General features: G+C 35.6%; 1 protein-coding gene across 2 annotated transcripts in view; it reads right to left on the bottom strand.

Annotated features, from left to right (window-relative positions):
* PPP3CC (protein phosphatase 3 catalytic subunit gamma) overlaps positions 1–21,740 on the bottom strand; it is a 92,248-nt gene that overhangs the window by 11,774 nt on the left and 58,734 nt on the right. For both annotated transcript variants that reach the window (XM_060102506.1, XM_060102507.1), the window contains exons 5-11: positions 21,335–21,480; positions 19,392–19,531; positions 16,367–16,444; positions 16,040–16,134; positions 12,227–12,352; positions 11,417–11,488; positions 186–267 (exon numbers count right to left, since the gene is read on the bottom strand). In XM_060102506.1, coding sequence (XP_059958489.1) covers positions 186–267; positions 11,417–11,488; positions 12,227–12,352; positions 16,040–16,134; positions 16,367–16,444; positions 19,392–19,531; positions 21,335–21,480 — 739 coding nt within the window. The remainder of the gene's footprint in view (positions 1–185; positions 268–11,416; positions 11,489–12,226; positions 12,353–16,039; positions 16,135–16,366; positions 16,445–19,391; positions 19,532–21,334; positions 21,481–21,740) is intronic.

The following is a 21,740-nucleotide window of genomic DNA, read 5'->3' as shown; positions in this document are numbered from 1 at the left end:
ACCAAATAAATGTTTGCCAGGCATTTCTAGGCACTTTAACATGTAGGTCTGATTCAAACTGTACTCAACCCAAAGACCAACAGTTCTAATACCAAACTCCAATTCTAAAAAAACTGTTCTGAAATCAACTTCTAAATTATTCTCAAAATGCTTTTATCCCACAGTGTAATGACAGTTATCCTTACCGAAGAATTGAAAAGACCCGTGCCATCTTCCCAATGGCTCTGATTTTATTCTTGATGATCTCCTTTCGAACTGTAGTGCCTCCTTAGAGAATACAAAGAATAAGTGAGTTAAAGGAATACGTTAACAGGTTAGTTTTTAAAAATGCAGGATGAAGCGTCTTTCTAAGTTAAAGAAATTGTTTTTAAAAAAGAGATCAAGGCCTAAGTTTGTTTAAACAAACCAAAGTCCCAGGAAGTTGTAAGGAGCAAGAGAAAAAAAAAAAAACAACAACAAACCCAGAAGAGAGAAAAAAAAAGATGATGTAAAAAATGGAGGGGCCACAAAAAAGACAGACTGAGTGGATCTATGAGGTAGGAACTTATTTGTGGTTCTGAAATGTAGAACACAGGGAAGAATGAAATACACACATATAAACAAAGACAGCTGCTACAGCAAAGATCTCTTTTGAGAATGCTGTGGGCCACCTCAGGATGCAGGGTTTAGCCTGCCAGATGGCAAGTGATGACTTGAGCAGTTGTCTTCTGCATGTAAACACAACACACAGCTAGCTCTCCTGAACTTAGTGAGAGCTGCTTTCATTTTACAGTCCTCACTTACTCACAAACTGGTGAGTTATTTCCTACCATAGACAACTGTGCAGTATAAATTATGATGATGGGTAAGGTATTTTATAAAGCAACATCAAAAAAGTTAACGTTAAGACTTTATGGCCTTTTCTCATCCAAGATTTAGGAAACAGCTCACACATGAGAAGCCAATGTCCAGGCATGCATCAGGTGACCGCATTCAAACGTCAGAAACTAAGAAATGTGGCCTCTCCTTCCTCGCTCCCCAGCTCTAGATATCCTGCAGGATCATACAGCAGGGTTCAGAGAAAACATATACATTGAAACAGAAAGGGAGGATGGAGGGCCTGTCTGAAATTATTCAACTACAACTAAAAACGTCTAATTAATAGATTGTGGTGGGACAGACAGCGAGTAGTAAGCTCATAGCACATTTTGGTCAGATACCTTTCTGATAGCTTGAAATGTAGTGATCTTCAGGGAGAAGAGACACCAAGAAACAAGGAGATGAAAATAGAAATATGGGAAGAGAAATTTAAGTTTGCATGGAAGAGAGAAAAGAAAAAATCAAAGCAAAATGCAATGAGAGAAGCAGGCTTTTATCTTTATCAGCTCAGAAGAAACATCCTTGGTATCGTTATAGAATATTAAATTACAGATTTCTTGCCAGGAGTGTTTCTATTTCTTAAAAGTTTTACATCAGTTCACATCTATTATTTTCCAACATATTCTATATCCCCATAGATCATGAAAATAAAATTAGACAAAGAAAAAGATACTATTTGTGGAACAAATAATGCTGAAAACAATGAATAAAAACAAAGGACAGAATGAACGGCTTACAAATCTCTTAATAAGAGCATCATGTTTTTATATAATGGATTCAATATCTTCTCATATCTTTCTAGAGATATTATAGTTTTTCCTTTTTTTTTTTTTTTAGTTTTTCCATTTTTAAGTTTTATATTTTCTTCGGAATCTCAAGTTCATTTGAGTTGCTTTTTGCTGTTTTTGCTGTTGTCTCTCTTAGAGACTTTCCCGAGGAGTCCTATAATCCTTGGTGCCTGCTCATCATTAAGAATGAGGGTCTAGGAAGCTTTCAGAGTTGCTGGTGGGCTGCTGACTTGGAGCTTTACATACACAGAATGACCAGGGTGGGTCTTTGTTAGGGAATTCTCTGTATCAGTACTGAGAATGCATATGGTCACTTAATTTACCTGTTTTTGGCAAAGTATCGATGCCCTCAGTTGTATCCTGGTCCAGAAATTCTTTGCTTTACGCTTTTTAGAGGTTAGCCTGCAGTCTCGGAGTAGAGGCAGCTAGGACTTTAGCTGCCTTTCAAACAGCTTTTACCTACTCATTTTAGCTCAGCCCCCATCTCCCTCCTCCCCTCAACTCAAGGTCCCCAATTCTCGCAACTGGTGTAGGCTACCAATTCCTTTGCTTTTTGAGGATTCTGTACTGGAACTCGGTATTCCCCATTACTAAACTGGTCTTTAGCTTTCCTGAATCAGCCAAGTCAGTAATACTAATTCATTTGTTTTCCAGCTTCCAAAATCCCTACAGAAATCTCCACATTTTTGTAGGCTTATAAATTTGTAAAAATCTCTTTTATTGTGAAGTATGATAAACATACAGAAAAGTACACAAAATAAATGTATAACTCAATGATTTATTAAAAGCAAATGGCCATATAACCAGTCAGGACAATAAACAGAACCCTGCCAGCACTCCCAGATTCCCCACCTTGGGCCCTTCCTAATAATTAGAGTCTCCCTCTTCCCAAAGAAAATCATTCTCTTGACTTCTATTGAAATCACTTTCTTGCTCTTCTTTATAGTTTTATCATTTAAGCATGTATCCACAAGTACAAGTTTAATTTTTTTTTAATTTTATGTAATTGGAACAATCAAATAATGTATTTTTGTGTCTGGCTTCTTTTGCTCAACATTATGTTTGTAAGACGCATCCATGTTTTCCCTGTTCCTGTAGTTCACTGTCATTATTATATACAATTCAACTATATGAATACGCCACAACTTATTTATCCTTTCTTCTGTCAGTGGTCATTTGGGCTGATTCCAATTTTTGGCTATGTTGAATTCAGCTGCTGTGAATATTCCAGTGCATTTGTCTTTGCTGCACATATTTCTCTTAAGTACATTCCTATAATTAGAATGCTCAGTTATAGGGTATGTATATGGTCAACTCTGGATAACAGTTTAGCATTATCTACTAAAGTGGATGTACCAATTTACACTTCAGTATATGAGCATTCCTGTTGCTACACATTCTGGCCAACACTTGATGTTATTCATCTTCACTTTTAGCCAATTTGGTAGGTGTGTAGAATCATCCATTGTGGTTTTAATTTGCATTTTCATGATGACTAATGTGGTTGGATAACTTTTCATATTTTTACTGGCCATTTGGATATCCTCATTTGTGAAGTACTCATTCAAGTCTCTTCTCACTGATCTGTAGTTCTTTATATATTCTGCATGAGCCATTTTTTGGTTGTGTAGCAAATATCCTCTCCCACTCTGTAGCCTGTCTTTTCACACTCTTTTTTAAAATTTAAATTAAATTAAATTTATTTCTTTCCACCCCGCCACATGCGGGATCTTAGTTTCCTGACCAGGGATCGAACCTGTGCCCCCTGCAGTGGAAGCATAGAGTCTTAACCACTGGACTGCCAGGGAAGTCCCTTCACACTCTTTAAATAGAGTCCTTTGATAAATACAAGTTCTAATTTTTTAATGTAGTCCAATAGTTTCCTGTATCGTTAGTGCTTTTTGTGTCCTGTTCAAGAAACTTTCTTCTATCTCAAGGTCATGAACACATTCTATATTATAAATACTAGAAGCTTTATTGTTTTGCCTATCATATTTGAATGTATTAATCCATCTGGAATTTATTTTTGTTTGGAATATGATAGGGGTCAGGTTTAATTTTTTTCTCAAATAGATATCCCCAAACCATACCAATACCATCATTTTCCTATTACTCTGCAGTGCCACCTCTAGTGTAAATCAAGTGTCCATATATATGTGGATCTATTTCTGGATTCTCTGTTCTGTTTCATTGTTTGTCTGTACTTGCACTAATAATTCTAGTTAATTTAGCTTTGTAATAAATCTTGATATCCTATAGAACAAGTTCTCTCACCTTATTTTTCTTCAAGACTTTAAGTATTTCCATGTGAATTTCAGAAACTATCCTTAGTATTTCCATATAAGTTTTAGGGTCAAATTGTCTGTTAATATTTGACTTTGTATTGAATCTGTAGATCAATTTGGGAATAACATATCTTTATAATATTAAGTCTTCCAATAATCTATGAACATGTTATTTCTTTCTACTTATTTAGATGTCCTTTAATTTTTCTAATAATGTTTTACAGTTTGTTGTTTAGAGGTATCACACATCATCTGTTAGATTTATTGTTAGGAATGACATTGTCAATGGCATCTTTTTAAAAATTTCATTCTGTTTGTTGCTGGTAAACAGAAATACGAATGACTTTTGCTTTTTTTTTTTTTTTTTTTTTTTGCAGTATGAGGGCCTCTCACTGTTGTGGTCTCTCCCGTTGTGGAGCACAGGCTCTGGACGTGCAGGCTCAGCCGCCATGGCTCACGGGCCCAGCCGCTCCGCGGCATGTGGGATCCTCCTGGACCGGGTCATGAACCCATGTCCCCTGCATCGGCAGGCGGACTCTCAACCACTGCGCCACCAGAGAAGCCTGATTTTTGCTTTTTGACTTTGTATCCAGCAGCTCTGCTGCATCTGCTTATTGATTCACATAAATAATCTATAGACTCTTTTAAATTTCCTCTATACACAATCTTATTGTCTATAAATGATGATCGTTGTTTCTTCCTTCCCAATCTTTATACCTTGCATTTCTTTTTCTTGCATTATTGTACTGGCTATAACTTCTAATATGATATTGTAAAGGGGTATGGATAGCTGGCATGTTTGTCTATTCCCAGTCACTAAGGAAAGCTTTCAATATTTCACAAATGACGTTCGCTATAGATTTTCACAGATACGTTTGTTTGTCAGATTAAAGAATTCCTTTCTAAGCCTAGTTTAAGAGATCTACTGTAAATGAAACATGAATCTTATCCAATGCTGTTTCTACATCTGATGAGGTAATGATTTTTCTCTATTTTTTTCTTAATGTAGTGAATTATACTGATTGACTGATTGAGTTTTTAAATAAAATTTTTTTATTTTAGAATAGTTTTAGATGTATAGAAACGTTAAGATAGCATAGAGAACTCCCTTGTACCCCTCACCCAGTTTCCAATATTATTAATATCTTACATTAGAATGTGCTGAATGAATTTTGAATGTTAAATCTTCAAACATTTTATTTGAGTAAGTTATATTCTTCCAGAAATCTACCCATTTCATCTAAGTTTTAAATTATACTGGTATAAATTTATTCTTGTTATTTTTCTTAATATCTATAGGATTGGTCGTGATGTCTCCTTTTTCAGTTCTGTCATTGGTTCTTTTTATCTTATCTTTTTTACTTCATAAGTCTTGCCAGGGATTTATCAATTTTATTAGTCTCTTGAAAAGAGTACATTCTGGTTTTACTGCTCCTCTATCCTATATTTTATTTATTTATTTAATTTGGGGGGCTGCACCGCACAGCTTGTGGGATCTTAGTTCCCTGACCAGGGATCGAACCTGGGCCCTCAGCTGTGAAAGCGTGGAGTCCTAACCACTGGACCACCAGGGAATTCCCTACATTATATTTTATTTTCTGTTTTCTTATGCTACTCTTAACTTTTTATTTCATTCCACCTCCTTTCTTTAGGTTTAATGTGCTATCCATTTTTTTCCTTTAACTTCCTGAGATAGATGTTGATTTTTCACCTTCTTCTTTTCCAATTTATGCATTTCAGGCTACAAATTTTCCTCTATGCATGGCTTTAGATGCATCCCTCAAGTTTTGTTGTTCTATTTTTTTCTTCCAATTTATATCATTTTGTATTTAAGCACTGATTTTACAAAATGTGGTAGAAAGGTGAACTAAATTTACAACTTAATTTGTTCATGTAAATTGCCTTCAAAATACATTGCAGCTAAGATGTATATAAAATTTTACAAACATTTGGAAGAAATCACACAGAAACAGTTGCTTTTTCAACAAACTTGGCTAATTTCACTTCCCTTGTGGTCAGTCCCCCACGGACATGTGAGGTGAGGGGCATATGGACCTTGTTGTATACACTGAAGCATTCTGGGTGATGATTCATCTTCTCTGCTTGTAGGGTAACTTGAGACATAAAGCCAGATGCCTGATTACAATATTTGAAAGAGAACTCCTTGTAGATGGCATCTCACTTAATTCTGACCATCCTGCTGCTTTAAGGTCAAGTATAACTCGGTTCCTCTCCTCTGCTGTCAACCAGTGAACATCTGCTGAGGTTCTGGTTCCAGCCCCAAACCCAGGCCTGCCTGGTGCACTGCCTGCCCTCAAGTTTTAATATGTACTGCTTTTTATTTTCATTCAGTTCAAAATATTCTGAAATTTTCATTGTGATATATGACCCATGGGTAATTCATTTCACTTCATTTAATTTAATTTTATTTTAATTTTTGGCTGATCCATGTGGCACGCAAGATCTTAGTTCCCTGACCAGGGATTGAACCCGCATCCTCAGCAGTGAAAACGTGAAGTCCTAACTACTGGGCCGCCAGGGAATTCCCCATCTTATTTTTGTTTTAGCATTTATTTCATGTAATATTAATCTATCTACAACAGCTTTTCTTTGGTTAGTATTTGGACTATACATTTATTCTCCTTTTACTTTCAAATTTTCTGTATCTTTATGTTTTAGATCTGTCTCTTATAAACCATCATAAAATGTTTTCTAAAAAATCTTACCTGACAATCTGTCTTTTATTCATTTACATTTAATGAAGTTGCTGATAAATTTATCAACATAATTTATTCTATTTGTCCTAGTGTTATTGGTACCTTCCCGCCTTTCTTGCCTTCTAGGTTATTTTTTTTTATCATGCCATTTTTTCTATAACTTAAAGGGTACATAGTTTTGTTTTTTTTGTGTGTGTGGTACGCGGGCCTCTCACTGTTGTGGCCTCTCCTATTGCGGAGCACAGGCTCCGGACGCGCAGGCTCAGCGGCCATGGCTCACGGGCCCAGCCACTCCACGGCATGTGGGATCTTACCGGACCGGGGCATGAACCCGTGTCCCCTGCTTTGGCAGGCGGACTCTCAACCACTGCGCCACCAGGGAAGCCCAAAGGGTACATACTTTTTAAAAAGCCCTCCTTTCTTGAAAATTACTCTTATACCATACATCTCTTACTTATCAAAGTATAATGTTAACAGGTACTTTTCTCCTCTCCCCAGATACTACAGCATCCTCACACACTTTAACTCTATCCCACTGCCGACTATTATTGTCATATATTTTAATTGTCTTTTAAATCCAACAAAATTATTATTGTTTAATAAGGTCTAAATTCACTTGATTTACCCACATATTTTCTACTATTTGTACTCTTTATTTCTTCCTGACTCTCCAAGCTTCCATCTGGTATTTTCCTTCTGTTTGAATAATATTCTTTAGAATTTCATTTAGTGTGGGTCTCCTGGTAATTCTCTTCATACCTTTTTTAAAGGGAGGAATAGCTGAAAAATGCTTATTTCTTCTTCATTTTTGAAGGGTATTTCTGCTAGGTATAGAATTCTAGATGTACCAATTATTATCTTTCAGTGCTTTGAATATGTCATTCCATGGTTTCCTGCTTCCATTGTTTCCATTGAGAATCTACTGTCAGTTTAATTGTTCTCTTTTGAAAGTAATCGATTTTTTTTTTCCTGGCTGCTTTAAGATTTTTTTCTTTGTCTTTCACCTGAAGCACTTTTACTATGAGGTGCTTAGATATTGTTTTCTTTGTATTCATTCTGCTTTGGTTTGGGGGACTTCTTCAATCTGTGGCTTAACTTGTCAGTTTTAGAAAAATTTCAATCCATTATCTCTTCAAATACTGGTTCTACCCCATTCTCTCTCTCTTCTCTAGGATTCCAAACACACAGGTGGTACCTATTCACTGTATACTCCATGTCACTTATACTTTTTGGGGTATTTTATTTTTTCTCTTTGTGATTTATTCTAGGTTGTTTCTTCTGACCTATATTCTAGTTCATTTATTCTTTGTTTAGCTTTATTGAAGCTGCTGTTAATTCATCTGCTGTGTTTTTTATTTTTCATTCCTAGAATTTTCTTTTTGTGCTTTATTAACTCTGCTCATCCCTTTTTATAATTCACAGTTCTCTGCCAAAATTTTTAATCTACTCTTTTATGTTCTTGAACAGTTAGCATTGTTTTATTTTTTAGAATAGTTATTTTAAAGTTTGGTCTGATAAAGCCAGTGTCTGGAGAACCTGAGGGTCTGTTTTTATTTTTTGCTCTTTCTGCTGGTTCTCATTCATTTCATTATGTCTCCTCATATGCCTAGTTATTTTTGGTTGTGAGCCATGTATTACATTTGAAAGACAGCTTGCAGTAGTTTAAAGTTCTACATAATGCTACCTTAGTCTAAAGCGGTTTGCTTCGGCCAGATGCTTGGGACTACCTTATTTAAATTTCAGAGACTGAAATGACTTGAAGACAGGCTGTAGTCCCTTCCAGGGCATTCTATTTCCAGTTCACCCTTACTCTTACATAGATGCAACCTTTGGGGGTCCCAAACCAATGAGCAGAAGCTTACCAGCACTCAATTCATCTTTGGCAAGTCATGAACCCCAACTTTTTTTAGCTTCTATCAAGAGGGCTGGTCAACCTCTCAGCCCCCTCTTTTGATATTCATGAATGCCTTTAGGAGGAAATTGGTCCCATACCTAACCAAATGTCTTACCTCTCTGGATTTATGCCTTTTTCCAGATCTCTACTTGGTAATTCTTTATTACTTTCTTAGTTTTCTGAGTGCCTTTGAAGCAACTTTTTAAAATATTTTGTCTAGGGCCTCCCTGGTGGCGCAGTGGTTGAGAGTCCGCCTGCCGATGCAGGGGACACGGGTTCGTGCCCCGATCCCGGAGGATCCCACATGCCGCGGAGCGGCTGGGCCCGCGAGCCATGGCCGCGGGGCCTGCGTGTCCGGAGCCTGTGCTCCGCAACGGGAGAGGCCACAGCAGTGAGAGGCCCGCGTACAGCAAAAAAAAAAAAAAAAAAAAAAAAAAAAAAAAAAATTTTGTCTAGCTTTTCTAGTTGTCTTAAGAGCCAGGATTGATTTAAACTATCTGTCTGGCGTTACTAAAGTGAAAATCCTTAGTTTATATCACTTAGATAAAACCAAAATTGTACTGTAGTTTTAGTGTGGTTTCAGGAAGGAATGGAATTAGAAGTGTGTTCAATTCACCAGCTTAACCTAAAGGTTATTCTTCATTTCCTTTCAGACAAAAAGTTTTAAAATCCTGTATCAGCTTACACCCACATACCTTGTAAAAAATGGGAGTAAGAGGATTCTATCCATTTACTTTTGTACTTAACATCTAATACACTTTCCATATCAGCACCAACAGCTCTACGCCATTCTTTTATTTTTTTAATAGTTGTACTTCATGCCACAAATATTTACCTACTATGCTCATTGCACTATACTTGGCTTTAAGGTGATAATGGTAAGCAAGAACGAATTTTGTCCCAGCACTCAGGGAACTTACTGTTGAATGACTTAACAGTATTAAGTCACTTAGTAAATACATTAACATATTAATCCTGTAACAGTATAAATAAATGTAAAATCACAACTCTATCAAATGCTAAGAAGTTAGCACCATTGATATGAGAGCATGACAGGGGTGTTGGTTCTAGTCAGGGAGATCAGAAATATCTTCCATGACGAAGTAACAATAAGCTGAATAGGAACTAACTAGAAGAGAAGGGGAGAAGAAAGGAGGCTTACAGAAGGGAAATAATATTCCATGTGGAGAATCTATCATATGGATATAGCGTGACTGATTTACCCAGCTCTCCACTGAGGGATATTTAGACTGTTTGACTCTTTTGCTACTACAGATGATACTTCAATAAATATATCCAAATAAATATATTTGGGCATAATTTAGTAAGCATGTCCTTATGATAATCAAGGATACATACACACAATAGAGTTAATACATACAATAGAGTTCACAATAATTTCCATTTCCACTTAGATTTAAATATAAAATTTACTAGATGTATTTCTTACATATTTCATCCTTTCCTAGCTTAAATTCTTTGTTTTAATTTTCACTTGGCTGCACTATTTTCTCAAGACCTGGTTCCCTGCAGTGATCTACTATCCCATTCATAAAGGTAAACACAAGCTATGCTTCATCTGCTCTGCAACTTCAGTGTGGAATCTGAAGCATAAGTATGTATAGGACTCTCATCTATATTCTCAAAGTAAGCTAGGCTTTCTCCACTATGTACATAGCTCATCCTAACAGCTGAGTGAATCACCTTAGCATAAGCTAAGGGGAGAATGAGATGGTCAGAGGTTTGTGCTAAGGTGCTACCATCTCTCCAGAATCTTCTGCATTCTCAGATAAGTTAGGACCTATCTTTAAAATCAAACCTCCTGAAACATATTAGGGAAAAAATATTTGGCTATGTATACAACAAAATGTAACTATATAAATATCGCTCACAGGCCAATAAGAAGAAAAACAAACTAACATGCACATAACATAGAAAAGTGGGCAAAATAAATGAATTGACAACTCATAAAAAGAAATAAAGGTGGTCAATAAATACAAGAAAAAAACTTCATTAGTCATCATAAAAATAAATATTTAAGTTAAAAAAAACAGCAGACTATAAAAATTATAATAAATAGTATTGGAGAGAACACTGTGAACTATGTATCACATACACAAAATGTAAACTGTAAACTGTAAACTATAAAGCTTTTCTAGGTCATCTGTATCCAATTTAAAACTGTAAGTACTAATTGACACAAATTTTCAATTTCTAGAAATTTATCCTATGGAAATAATCAAGAAAGTGTTAATTTTCATTTCCTAGTATTGTTTTCCTTTCTTTCATACCACATATCAATATTTGACTCATATGCATTATTTGTTTTCCCACCACCAGAATATAAGCTTTTTGAGAGCTTAGGACCTATACAATTGTTGGCACATATAAGGCATATAATAAGCATTGGTTGTTGAACAGAACAGGCAAAGATCTATCTATAAAAATTTTCAAAACTGTGGGGTTTTAAAAGAAAATTTGGAAAAAATCCAATATCCAACATCAGGGGATTGGATAAAAGAAAGAATGACTGACATGGATAACTATGTAACCATTAAAAAGTAGTCTACAAAAAACCCAGGAAATGTTTGTGAAACTATCACATGACTTCATTTTTGTTTAAAAGAAAAAAGAGGAAAAAAAGACACCAAAAACGTATTTATATCAAGATGTTAACTGTGGATATCTATGAGATGGTAGGATTATGGGTGACTCTTTTTTCTTATTTATGGCTTCCTGTATTTTTCAAATTTTATTTTTCTACAATGAGCAGAATTCTTTTTTTAATTAGACAAAGAAAATTATTCACAACAAACTAAAACCAAAACCAAAACTTCTTCGTTTCTGATTCAAAGGAGGAAAAGGCAAGTTTACCTTCAATTTCATCATCGGAAATCAATTCATCATCAGAGCATATGTTGAGAATGTTAACCAGCATCTCTGTGACTAGATGATAAGATAAAATAACCCAAAATTTATATAATTAATAAGGTACTTTCTCTAAAATGATGTGGATATATAAACATACATGTTAAATAAACATAGATAAAAATGATTTGTCATTTTGCTATTCAGAGTAGCTGTAAGGAACAGCATTAAATGCAGACCTTCAAGTTTATATAGATTTGGGGGAGATTACTTGCTCCAGTTAAAGTATGGAGTCTTTGAAGATTCCATTGCATAACTACTACTTGATTTCATTAGACTGCTGCCAGAGCCTTTTCTTCACTGATATACATATGAAAGGATTTCCTCCCATTTTACAAAGAAGTTAAGCCACCAGGCCTATGTACAACAGGCTTATATATTTGCATAGCTTATTTGTATAGGTGCACAAATAAAATTCCAAGAAAAATAATTCCTATTTAAATCTCTTTATCGCTGCAGAAATCACTGAAGGAATGGTTATTTTATTGTTACTTATGTTATTTTAACATCTTGATTATAGGACGACAGCTATTTTAAATTGATATTTAGAATAAGAAAAGCATAATCAACTAGAATTACAATTTAAAAACCAATTAAGTGTCACTTAAAAATCTTTGTAGAGAACAATGAAAATAGAAAACATTTCTGATAACTTTAAGAAAAACATTTCTGAACCATCAGAGGACTCGTGCAAATATAAGCGTGCTCAGTCACTAGTTAGGACAATTGATGGTCCAGATGCCTTAGCTCTCTTACCTTTTTCCCCAACAAAAGGCAAAGACCACGTGAAAACATCCATAAAGTTTGGAAGCCAGTATGGGTGTGGAGAACAGTTAAACTGCCTGATATTCATGACATTGTTTTCATATTTTAACACAGCAGCTAAAAAGGAAAAAGGAGGAAAGTCTGGCACAGAGGAAAATGACATGGCAACTGGTACACTTTGTACAGCTGTGTACCTACTACGCAGAATTCAAGAACTTACTTTCCATTTATAAATTCAAGACAGATGGAAAATCTTAAAAATCTTATAAAACTTATATAGTTCATTCTTTTAAGAATTATCCCAAGAAACAAAGTTACCTGAAGAGCTCTTATATATAATAAAAGTACACAAGAAACTAAGCTCTGAAACTTCAAAGGGTCTTGCACAGTAACTATCTATAGAAATCTCAGATTCCACATGAGAAAAATTTCATCATAATTTCCCTTTATAGGCCAAGTGGTTACAATTACAACTTTCCTCTGAGGGCAAACATTTCTCATTAAATGAATACAGCCTGTTTTCCTAGTCATTAGCCAGAGCCAAAGATTTTATAAACTTTTTAGGAGTTTATAACTAGTAGTTATTAATTCATAGTGGGGGATACAGATAGATGGTAAACTTGGAGCAATTTAATAAGGTTCAAAGTAGATTAAATCATCTCTGCATACAGTATGTGAAGAAAAAAATGCCCATCTCTCCTATACACAGTTAGTATATTGCTCACACTCTATAAATGTTTAAGATTAACCAGTTCATATATATATTTTGGTACCAAACTGATTTTCTTTATATTTAAAACTTTAAAAAATCCAATCCCTTAGTTTTCATCACCAGCAATGCAATGTGGCTTGCATTATTCTCTTAATCATTCTTACTATGATCATAAATAGAATAGGGTATAATAGTTCTCTAGAAATGACAGTTATAGGTCATCTCCTGATTCCTGTCTCTTTGCTTATTGCAGGATAGCCTAGTATTCTCAAAATTAAAGTCACTGGATGTTTAAAATGTACACCATAGATTATAAAGAAAATATATGAAAATAGGATTTTCAGCTTTTAAGAAGCTTCTAATGCTGGTTACAATGTACATGTCCCATTATTTTCAAGTATATGTATTTTACTTAGGTTAGATGAATATGTAAATATTCAACAACTCCCTCAATCTACACAAGAAAAAGAGGTGGGAGGTGGACACAAAAATAGAAATAGAGATGTTTAAAAATCATGACTTAAAGGTCTTTCATGTAACCAGTGGAACTAAGAAATGCCTGTTGGTACCAATAAGTCTAAAGAATATACAAGAAAGAAAAACAACAGTAAAAGAAAGAGAAGAAGGAAAGGGGGATAGAGTTGCCTTTTTCAAGAAAAGAGGTATTTGTGTGGTGAATAACTGAGCACCACCAGAGATTATTTTAGATGCCACATGCCCCCCTCCCCCCGGCCAAAGGTTAAGAAACAACCAAGGAAAATAAGATTGTTTCAAGGTAAAGTATGTTACCAATTATGTCAAAGCCAACAAAAAACTCAGAATCAACTGTGACTTTAACAGTTTACTAAAGGAATAATCAAGAACAAGACCAGATTAGAATATGGCAAAGAATGAACTGGCAGTTAGTAAGCTAGTAAAGTGACTGCTGATTTAGATGACATGTTTCAGATTAGCACACTGATAAATCCACTGGGCAATCAATAGACACTTTTTTTTTTTTTTTTTTGGTCAATGCTGTGCAGCTTGCAGGATCTTGGTTCTCCAACCAGGGACTGAACCCGGGACCCTGGCAGTGAAAGCGCCGAGTCCTAACCACTGGACTGCCAGGGAATTCCCTCAATAGACACACTTTTAATAGTAAGGTTAATAAAGGAAGTAAGAAGGGAAAGTCTTCATCATAGATAAGAGGACTAGGGACACTGTCCTTGAGGAAGTTTGACAACATAAGTGGCACATACCATTCATAAGGGAGGAATCGAGAACAAAAACTAAGTCTCTAATGTATTGGAAATATTAGGAAAAAGGAAATAAGAAAGAATGGAGTTAGGGAGAAGCAGAGTATTATAGGATAGCTAAGACTCAGGAAAGATTGACGAGTAGCAAAAAGGAAATATAAGACTGGAAGAGAATTTAAGTCAAAGAAATGTCTTTTTAAAATGGACAGCAAGTCACTAAGGACATTCAGAGATAACTGTTCCAAAACAGACTGAAATGAGATGTGTCATTTCATAGTCTACTCTGAAATAGAGGAAGTAGTAAATATGTTGTGGACCTCTTTCAAACTTCTCTCCCAAACTGCATATACAAGATATGACTATAAAGTAATGAGACTTAAGAAACCACCAACGACAAACACACCAGACCTTATATATCAGATGAGTGTGGTCCTTTGCTGTAATCACACCAGGCACAATAACAGTAGAATGTTATAGTAGTAGAGCAATTTATAGTTTGACCAATGCTTTTAATATTCATTTTGATTATTCCAACTTATCTCCAACAAGCCTATATCACAGTTATTTTAAGGACAAACTGAGGCTCAGAGAAGTTAAGTATCTCATTAACTGTGAATTTAAAAGTGAAGCAGGACTAGACTAGGATTTCTGACTCCTAGCTCGGTGCTCTTATCAATATACCTTGCTGCCTTACCGTATATTTAATCCAAAGATGCTGCCATCACTCAAAACGTTTCTGGAACTCCTCCTTTGGAATTGCCTCCAGAGCCATTTCATAAGCAACACAAGAAAAACCAGTCTCATTACCTTATAATCATACCTTGTTCCTGACCCCAAATGGTATCGTCTAGCTTGATCACTCACCTTATTCATCAGTCTTGACTCCGAATGACTTTTGGCTGTTCCAAAAATCAAATCCACCCTCAAAGGACGAAGATTTCCCATCATTGAGGATAATCAAAAGAATGTGTCGCAGACTCTGAAGGCAATGCCAAAAGAGGAGTTCCAAAAATGTTTGAACAACGGGCAGCATTGTTGGAATAAGTGTATAACCTCCCAAGGTAACTACCTTGAAGGGACAATACTCACTTGGATATATTTGTTCTGGCATGTTTGTTTAAAAGTTCTATTATTTTATAGTCATACAACAAAATAGTTACAGAGGAGGTTTTTAAGTAGACCACTGCCCTGATACAAAACTTATGAACTAGGAACTAAAAAAGTTAAATTTAAAAAAATGACTAAAATAGACTAAAAGTCTTAGAAGTAGAATTTCTGGATCAAAAGGCATGTGTATATCCAATTATCTTTTTTATATGGGAAACTGAGGTTAAGAAAGATTATATGACTTACCTAAAGTCACACTATTAGTTTCTGGCAGGGCTTGGACTAAAATGAAGATTTTTCTGACTTTTTGTGGAGTATTCATTCTAACTGTATCATTTCTTAAGAGCAAAAACAGCTTAACGGACAGACATTAAAACACTAAACAGTGACATCTTATTGAGGTAGTACTGTTATAAATAAATTAAATTCACCAAAACCAATAATTTATGCTGACTGTTCTAACCTGAACCTGAAGTAATTTATTCTTATATTTTGATTCAGTCATACAAATCAGACCTATTTTTGTAATCATTATTTATACTCACAAAGAGACCAATAATCCTTAGGAGATGAAAACCAAGCAGAAGCTTAAATTCTAAGTTTCTTGGCCTTTGTTTCAATTAAGACCCATTTTTTTCTTATTTAAAATTTATATATATTCAGAAAATTACCTATGCACATACATATTAAACTAGAGCTCACATTTACTCACTCACAAATTCAAACTCAAATATTGCTGGTTTCCTTTACCTTTATTGTTATAGACATCTAGGTAATTGGGGGCAGAGAAAATAGTAATGAGCGATGGAAAGCCTGTCGTTTGGCTCTTCCTGTACATTCGATACCTGGAAGAGAAATGACAGCCCGTCTGTCTTGATGTTAAAGGCAAAAACTCTGCAGTGCTGTTTGGTACAGTTGGTTGTTTTGTTTTTGTTTTTTTTTTGGCCACACCACACCACAAGCAGGATCTTACTTCCCTGACCAGGGATTGAACCCGTGCCCCTCTGCAGTGGAACATGGAGTCTTAACCACTGGACCACCAGGGAGGCCCCATGGTACAGTTTTAATGTAACTTACCCAGCATCTTGGGCTTCATGGGCTCTGATTATTGATAACAGATTATTGTTCTGCAAAAATTCACAAACTGCAGGGTAACTGAAAAAGAAAATAGAAAACACAAATCCAGAATTAAAACACTTGTTTTTTAATAGGAGAAAGGGGAAAAGTCAAGACGAAATGAGTTGAATTTGTTTCAAAATTACAGGTTTTCATTACCACTGAACTTTTATTAATAGCTTAGCAATCATCACTCTTGTTTTTCCATGTCACTGATATTCCTCATTCTAGATCAAGGACACAGATAACAGACAACCCTAGGACAGAAGAGCTCCCCCACCTTTTTTTTTCCTTAACCCACAACAATAATAATGCAACACCAAAACTTTTCTTGGTATCTTGATATAAAAAAAAGTATCACAGCAGTGTGTGTGTGTAGTAGGTGCTAAAAACTGAACACACAATTTTCAAACTGTCAAACGGTTAGAAAAGTTAAAGAACCTACTTATAGGGCTTCCCTGGTGGCGCAGTGGTTAAGCCGATGCAGGGGACACGGGTTCGTGCCCCGGTGCGGGAGGATCCCACATGCCGCGGAGCAGCTGGGCCCGTGAGCCATGGCCACTTAGTCTGTGAGTCCAGAGCCTGTGCTCCACAATGGGAGAGGCCACAGCAGTGAGAGGCCCGCGTACCACAAAAAAAAAAAAAAAAAAAAAAAAAAGAACCTACTTATAGCTTCACAGGTAATATCAATATCAAGATGATATTATGCAGGAATATTTCAGGAGTAAATACAAATACTATATCCAACCTAATTCAAATGAAAGGTATGATATTTGCATCTCTCCTATTGTATTCTTTTAGCACTAGTACCTTTCTGAATGGCAAATGTTTGATACGAAGAACTGGAGAATACAAAATTATCCTGGAATTATCCAAGTGTTAATTATTTAATTTACGTTTAATATTTGTTTCTTATTATGTTCATTAGAAAAAAATAAGTTTTAAAATAGGCTGCACATTCACATGGCATAAAATTAAAAGATATAAAAAGTTATACAGTGAAATGTCTCCCTCCATCTTACCTCTATCTTCCAGCTACCCTGAAGCAACCAATGTTCTTGGTTTCTTTGAGTGCCCTTTCAGAGATACCATATTCAATTTCAAGCAATTATGCACACACATATGCACAGCCCCCCTTTTAGAAATGTCATCAGATGGTACACATAGCTTTTTACTATGTCTTCTTTTTCACTTTACACTAGTGATTATTCCAATCAGTATATAAAGGATTTGTTTTCTTTTTTTCATTTTTAAAAAACAGCCTCATTGCATTGTCTGGTACATTCCACTGTCTGGATGTACAAGCATTTATTTTAACTAGTCTCCTAATGAACGTTTAGGTTGTTTAAAATCATCATCATAAATAATGCAACAATGAAAAACTTGTACATGCATTTTACACGTTTTCAAGTACAGTTGATTCCTATCATTTGCAGTAGCTCTGTTCTATAAAGTTGCTGCAAAAACTGAGTTAGTGAATACTGAACGACTGCTCCTAGGGGAAATACAGGGTTACGGTTCTGTGAGCCTCTGGTCACAACGTTTTCGTCAACTAATCAATACATAACCTTGTTTTATGTGTGTTTCTGTGTAAAGTCACCTTAATGTATATTGTTGATTCATTAACATGCGGCTCATGGCCAACAGTGCCATAACTCATTCCTGAATGGAGCTTATATAACACATCACAGCCTTCTTGCACATAGGAACACTAGATAGCACTTCCGCAGTATGCTTGGGGCCATTTTAAACAGCAAAACACCAACAAAAACTGTGGGAAATGTTTCACTAAACAGACCACAAGAAGAACACTTGCTTACAGTATGAGAGCTGAAACAAGAGGCAGAGCGGCTGCACGTTCAACCTCAGCCGGAACGTGCACAGGGTGTCTCAAATTTTCCGTTGCTCTGTACACTAGAATGTCTGTGAATGACTGGAAGTGTTGTGAGTATTGGTTCCAGGGTTACAAATAAATCTTAGCAAGTAGGCAAATTTGCAAATCAGAATTCGTGAATAATGAGGACTGACTGTATAGCCACAGGATTACATTTTAGAAGTAGGGATTCTGGAACAAAAACCATGGCCATTTGTAATTGAGAGATGTTGTCAAGCTCACTGCCATAGAAATTGTACCAATTTATAATGTGCTAAAAATAAAAAAGTTTTATGTTCTTTATTTTAAGCAATGTAAAGAGAAGTAAAATTTAAATGACTTCATCATATTAGTCGCTACTAAAGTTGGCAGAATGGAATGAAAAAAGTTTACTTAGAAGAATGTTAAAACTATGGCTAAACTGAGGCTTCCTTTTGTGTGCAGGATTTCATTTAATGAATGCATTATCTTAGGCAATTATCAAAGATTTTTCAGGGTACTAAATACAGGTATTATTTATCAGAATAAAATATTGGGATTTTAAAAAAATTCAGGCTTCAAACTTCCCTGAATCTCCCTAGTTTGGAGTGGCAAAGCACAATTAAAGCTCACATATGAGATTTAAGACAACAACCAACTTCCAGGAAATGTCCTGGGCTTAGTTCACAATGTCCTGTTCTTTTTATATCTTTGCCAATATCAGTGGTTCCAAAAGCTGGAGAGCTTTTTAAAAAAAATAACAGGATTCCCTTGTCTCAGGCTTACTGAATCAGAATCTCTGAGGGAAGAGCCAAGAAATCTTTATTTTTAAAAAAAGTCAATAGATGATGCTTGGGAACAAATAATCTAGGTCATTTAGAGTCAGACAACACTATTTAAGCACTGCCTGATGTTCTACTCAGTCGTGTTCAGTATATTACACTTATTAGGGCATAATACCTAGTAAAATATAAAAAACAAAACAAACAAGTTTTCTGCCTTCAGTTAATCAAAAAATTAAATAGAAGTCCCTGAGCTACACAAATTCAAGATACAAAATATGTAGTTAAAAATAATTTGATAAAATATGTTACAATTTCCTTTTTCTAATTTTCTAACTGAGGATTAGCTTACCTGTAAAAATAAGAGCACCCTCGGACCGTGTTGTGGGTATAGTGTTCCAAGGTCTTTTCATTGCCATAATCCTCTGAGGGATCAGACCAAAGCAGGTCACACACTGGCCCAAAGGCTGGAGGTTCTTTAAACCTGTCTAACTAGAAGACACGTAAAAGCCAAAAGAAGAAAAATCATGAAAGCAAAAGAGCTTTTGGAAAATGGTATGGGTCAAAAAACACCTTTCCACCCATAAGCATGTATTAGGAGAGTGGGCGGTAAGCCCCTAAAGAATTTTCCTTTAGGAAGAAAATGAACATTTAATAAATGTAGATACAATTTTTATTTGTTTTTGGTATTAAATTTTAATAAATATCCCTATCCCTACAGTAGAAAAGGACCTCCTTACATCCTAATCCTAAAAGCGGTGCTCATTTAATTTGAATGTGAAATCCATCACTATAGAAACATACTATTTATTTGAAAGACCCTGTAAAGTTTATTTCAATTGCCTAGGTGAGCCAATGTTACCATGAGAGCAGGAAGGGTTTTGCAATGGTTCTGTTCATTGTTTATCTCATTCCAATGGAGATTTCTTTATTTTAAAGAATGCTAGTTTTATTTTGCAAAAGGCTTTCATCCTTTCCATTCTATTCAGTGGAGGCATTTCAACATAAGTTATTAACTCAAGCCTTTAGTCACTTGCTGCTTTGGTTAACGCATGAAAGCCAAGAGAAAACAAGTAACTAGGATAACTGAATGCCAAGAAGAGGACCTCCTCTAAGTAAAAGGGGAGGTTTTTATTAATACAATTGATTCAGAATTGTAAAATTCAAGATTTACTATGTAAAGGAGAAATGTTGTTTATTTAATAACAACACGGCAGCAGAAAAAGCTGTGCATACAGGCATACCCTCTTACCTTGAGGATAGTAACTTTAATTCAGAGAAAAGTTTTACAAACAGAAAATGTTTTAGTTTCTGTACCTATATAAGAGAGGTAAGAGAATACAAGGTACAGAAGAGAAGATGGTGATGTAGAACAATATAAGTGAAAAAAGACTGATCACCTTTTTTCAGTCATGAAGATACACAATCCTGAAAATCATAATTACCACCTAAGGCAAGTGTAGCAATTAAACTCTATCATCTGAAATGTCAAAGTCAATGAATTCCACAGCTGGGAGAGTCCTCAGACCATCCATTTCAATGTCCTCATTTTACAGAGAAGAAAATCTAAGAAGTTAAGTGATTTGGTAAAGGTTACACAATTAATGGCAGTACAGGGATTAGAACCCTGGTTTTCTTCCTTCCTTACTGCTACATAATTTAAAGTTTCAGGGTTATACTCAAAATATGTTTCTAGTTGGTAAAAGCACAGACTTCGTTAAAAATTAGACATTTTCTGGGCTTCCCTGGTGGAACAGTGCTTAAGAATCCGCTTGCCAATGCAGGGGACACGGGTTCGAACCCTGCTCCAGGAAGATCCCATGTGCCAGGGAGCAACTAAGCCCGTGAGCATAACTACTGAGCCTGCACTCTAGAGCCTGCGAGCCACAACTACTGAGCCCGCATGCCACAACTACTGAAGCCTGCATGCCTAGAGCCCGTGCTCCGCAACAAGAGAAGCCACCGCAATGAGAAGCCTGCGCACTGCAACGAGGAGTGGCCCCTGCTTGCTGCAACTGGAGAAAGCCTGCACGCAGCAACGAAGACCCAATGCAGCCAAAAATAAATAAATAAAATAAATAAATTTATTAAAAAAAAATTAGACATTTTCTGAAAGATATATAGGAAAACGTTAACAGTAATTGCCCAATGACAAGATCACAGGTGATTTCCATTTTCTTACTTTTAATTATATGTATTTAAAAATTTTTAGCAATAAAAACATATTAGTTGACTGTAATAAAAAACAAAATTAAAAGCATATTTACTCCATGAGACTAATGAAAGATAACTTACTTTCCGAATGTCATCTAAACAAGTAATTTCAGGTGACATTCCTCCATGTACACACAGAAACTGCTGGTTTAAGAGGGCAGCAAGAGGAAGACAGTCAAATGTTTCCATACACGCATCATACACCTGTTCAGAATATTTGATTCGACCTATCAAAAAAGGAAAAACAAAGGAAGAGAGTTAAAATTTATCATACACAAAAAAGGATATATGCCAGTTGATTATGAAGCTACTCCAAAGCCATTTGTTACAGGCAAATTTGAAAACACAACCATCTTTGTAAAGATATTTCTGAAAAGTTGTGGATAGAGGGCAAACAAAATCTCCCTCTTTTTCTACAAGTGTGACCTTGGATTAACTTTCTAGCTCTGTTGTCCTGGAAACCTGATACGGTGAGTGTAATCAGCTG

Source organism: Mesoplodon densirostris, chromosome 6 (genome assembly GCF_025265405.1).
Source record: "Mesoplodon densirostris isolate mMesDen1 chromosome 6, mMesDen1 primary haplotype, whole genome shotgun sequence".
NCBI classification, from domain to species: Eukaryota; Metazoa; Chordata; class Mammalia; order Artiodactyla; family Ziphiidae; genus Mesoplodon; species Mesoplodon densirostris.
Note: the sequence above shows the minus strand (reverse complement) of the source record. Positions and strands in the feature narration are given on the sequence as shown.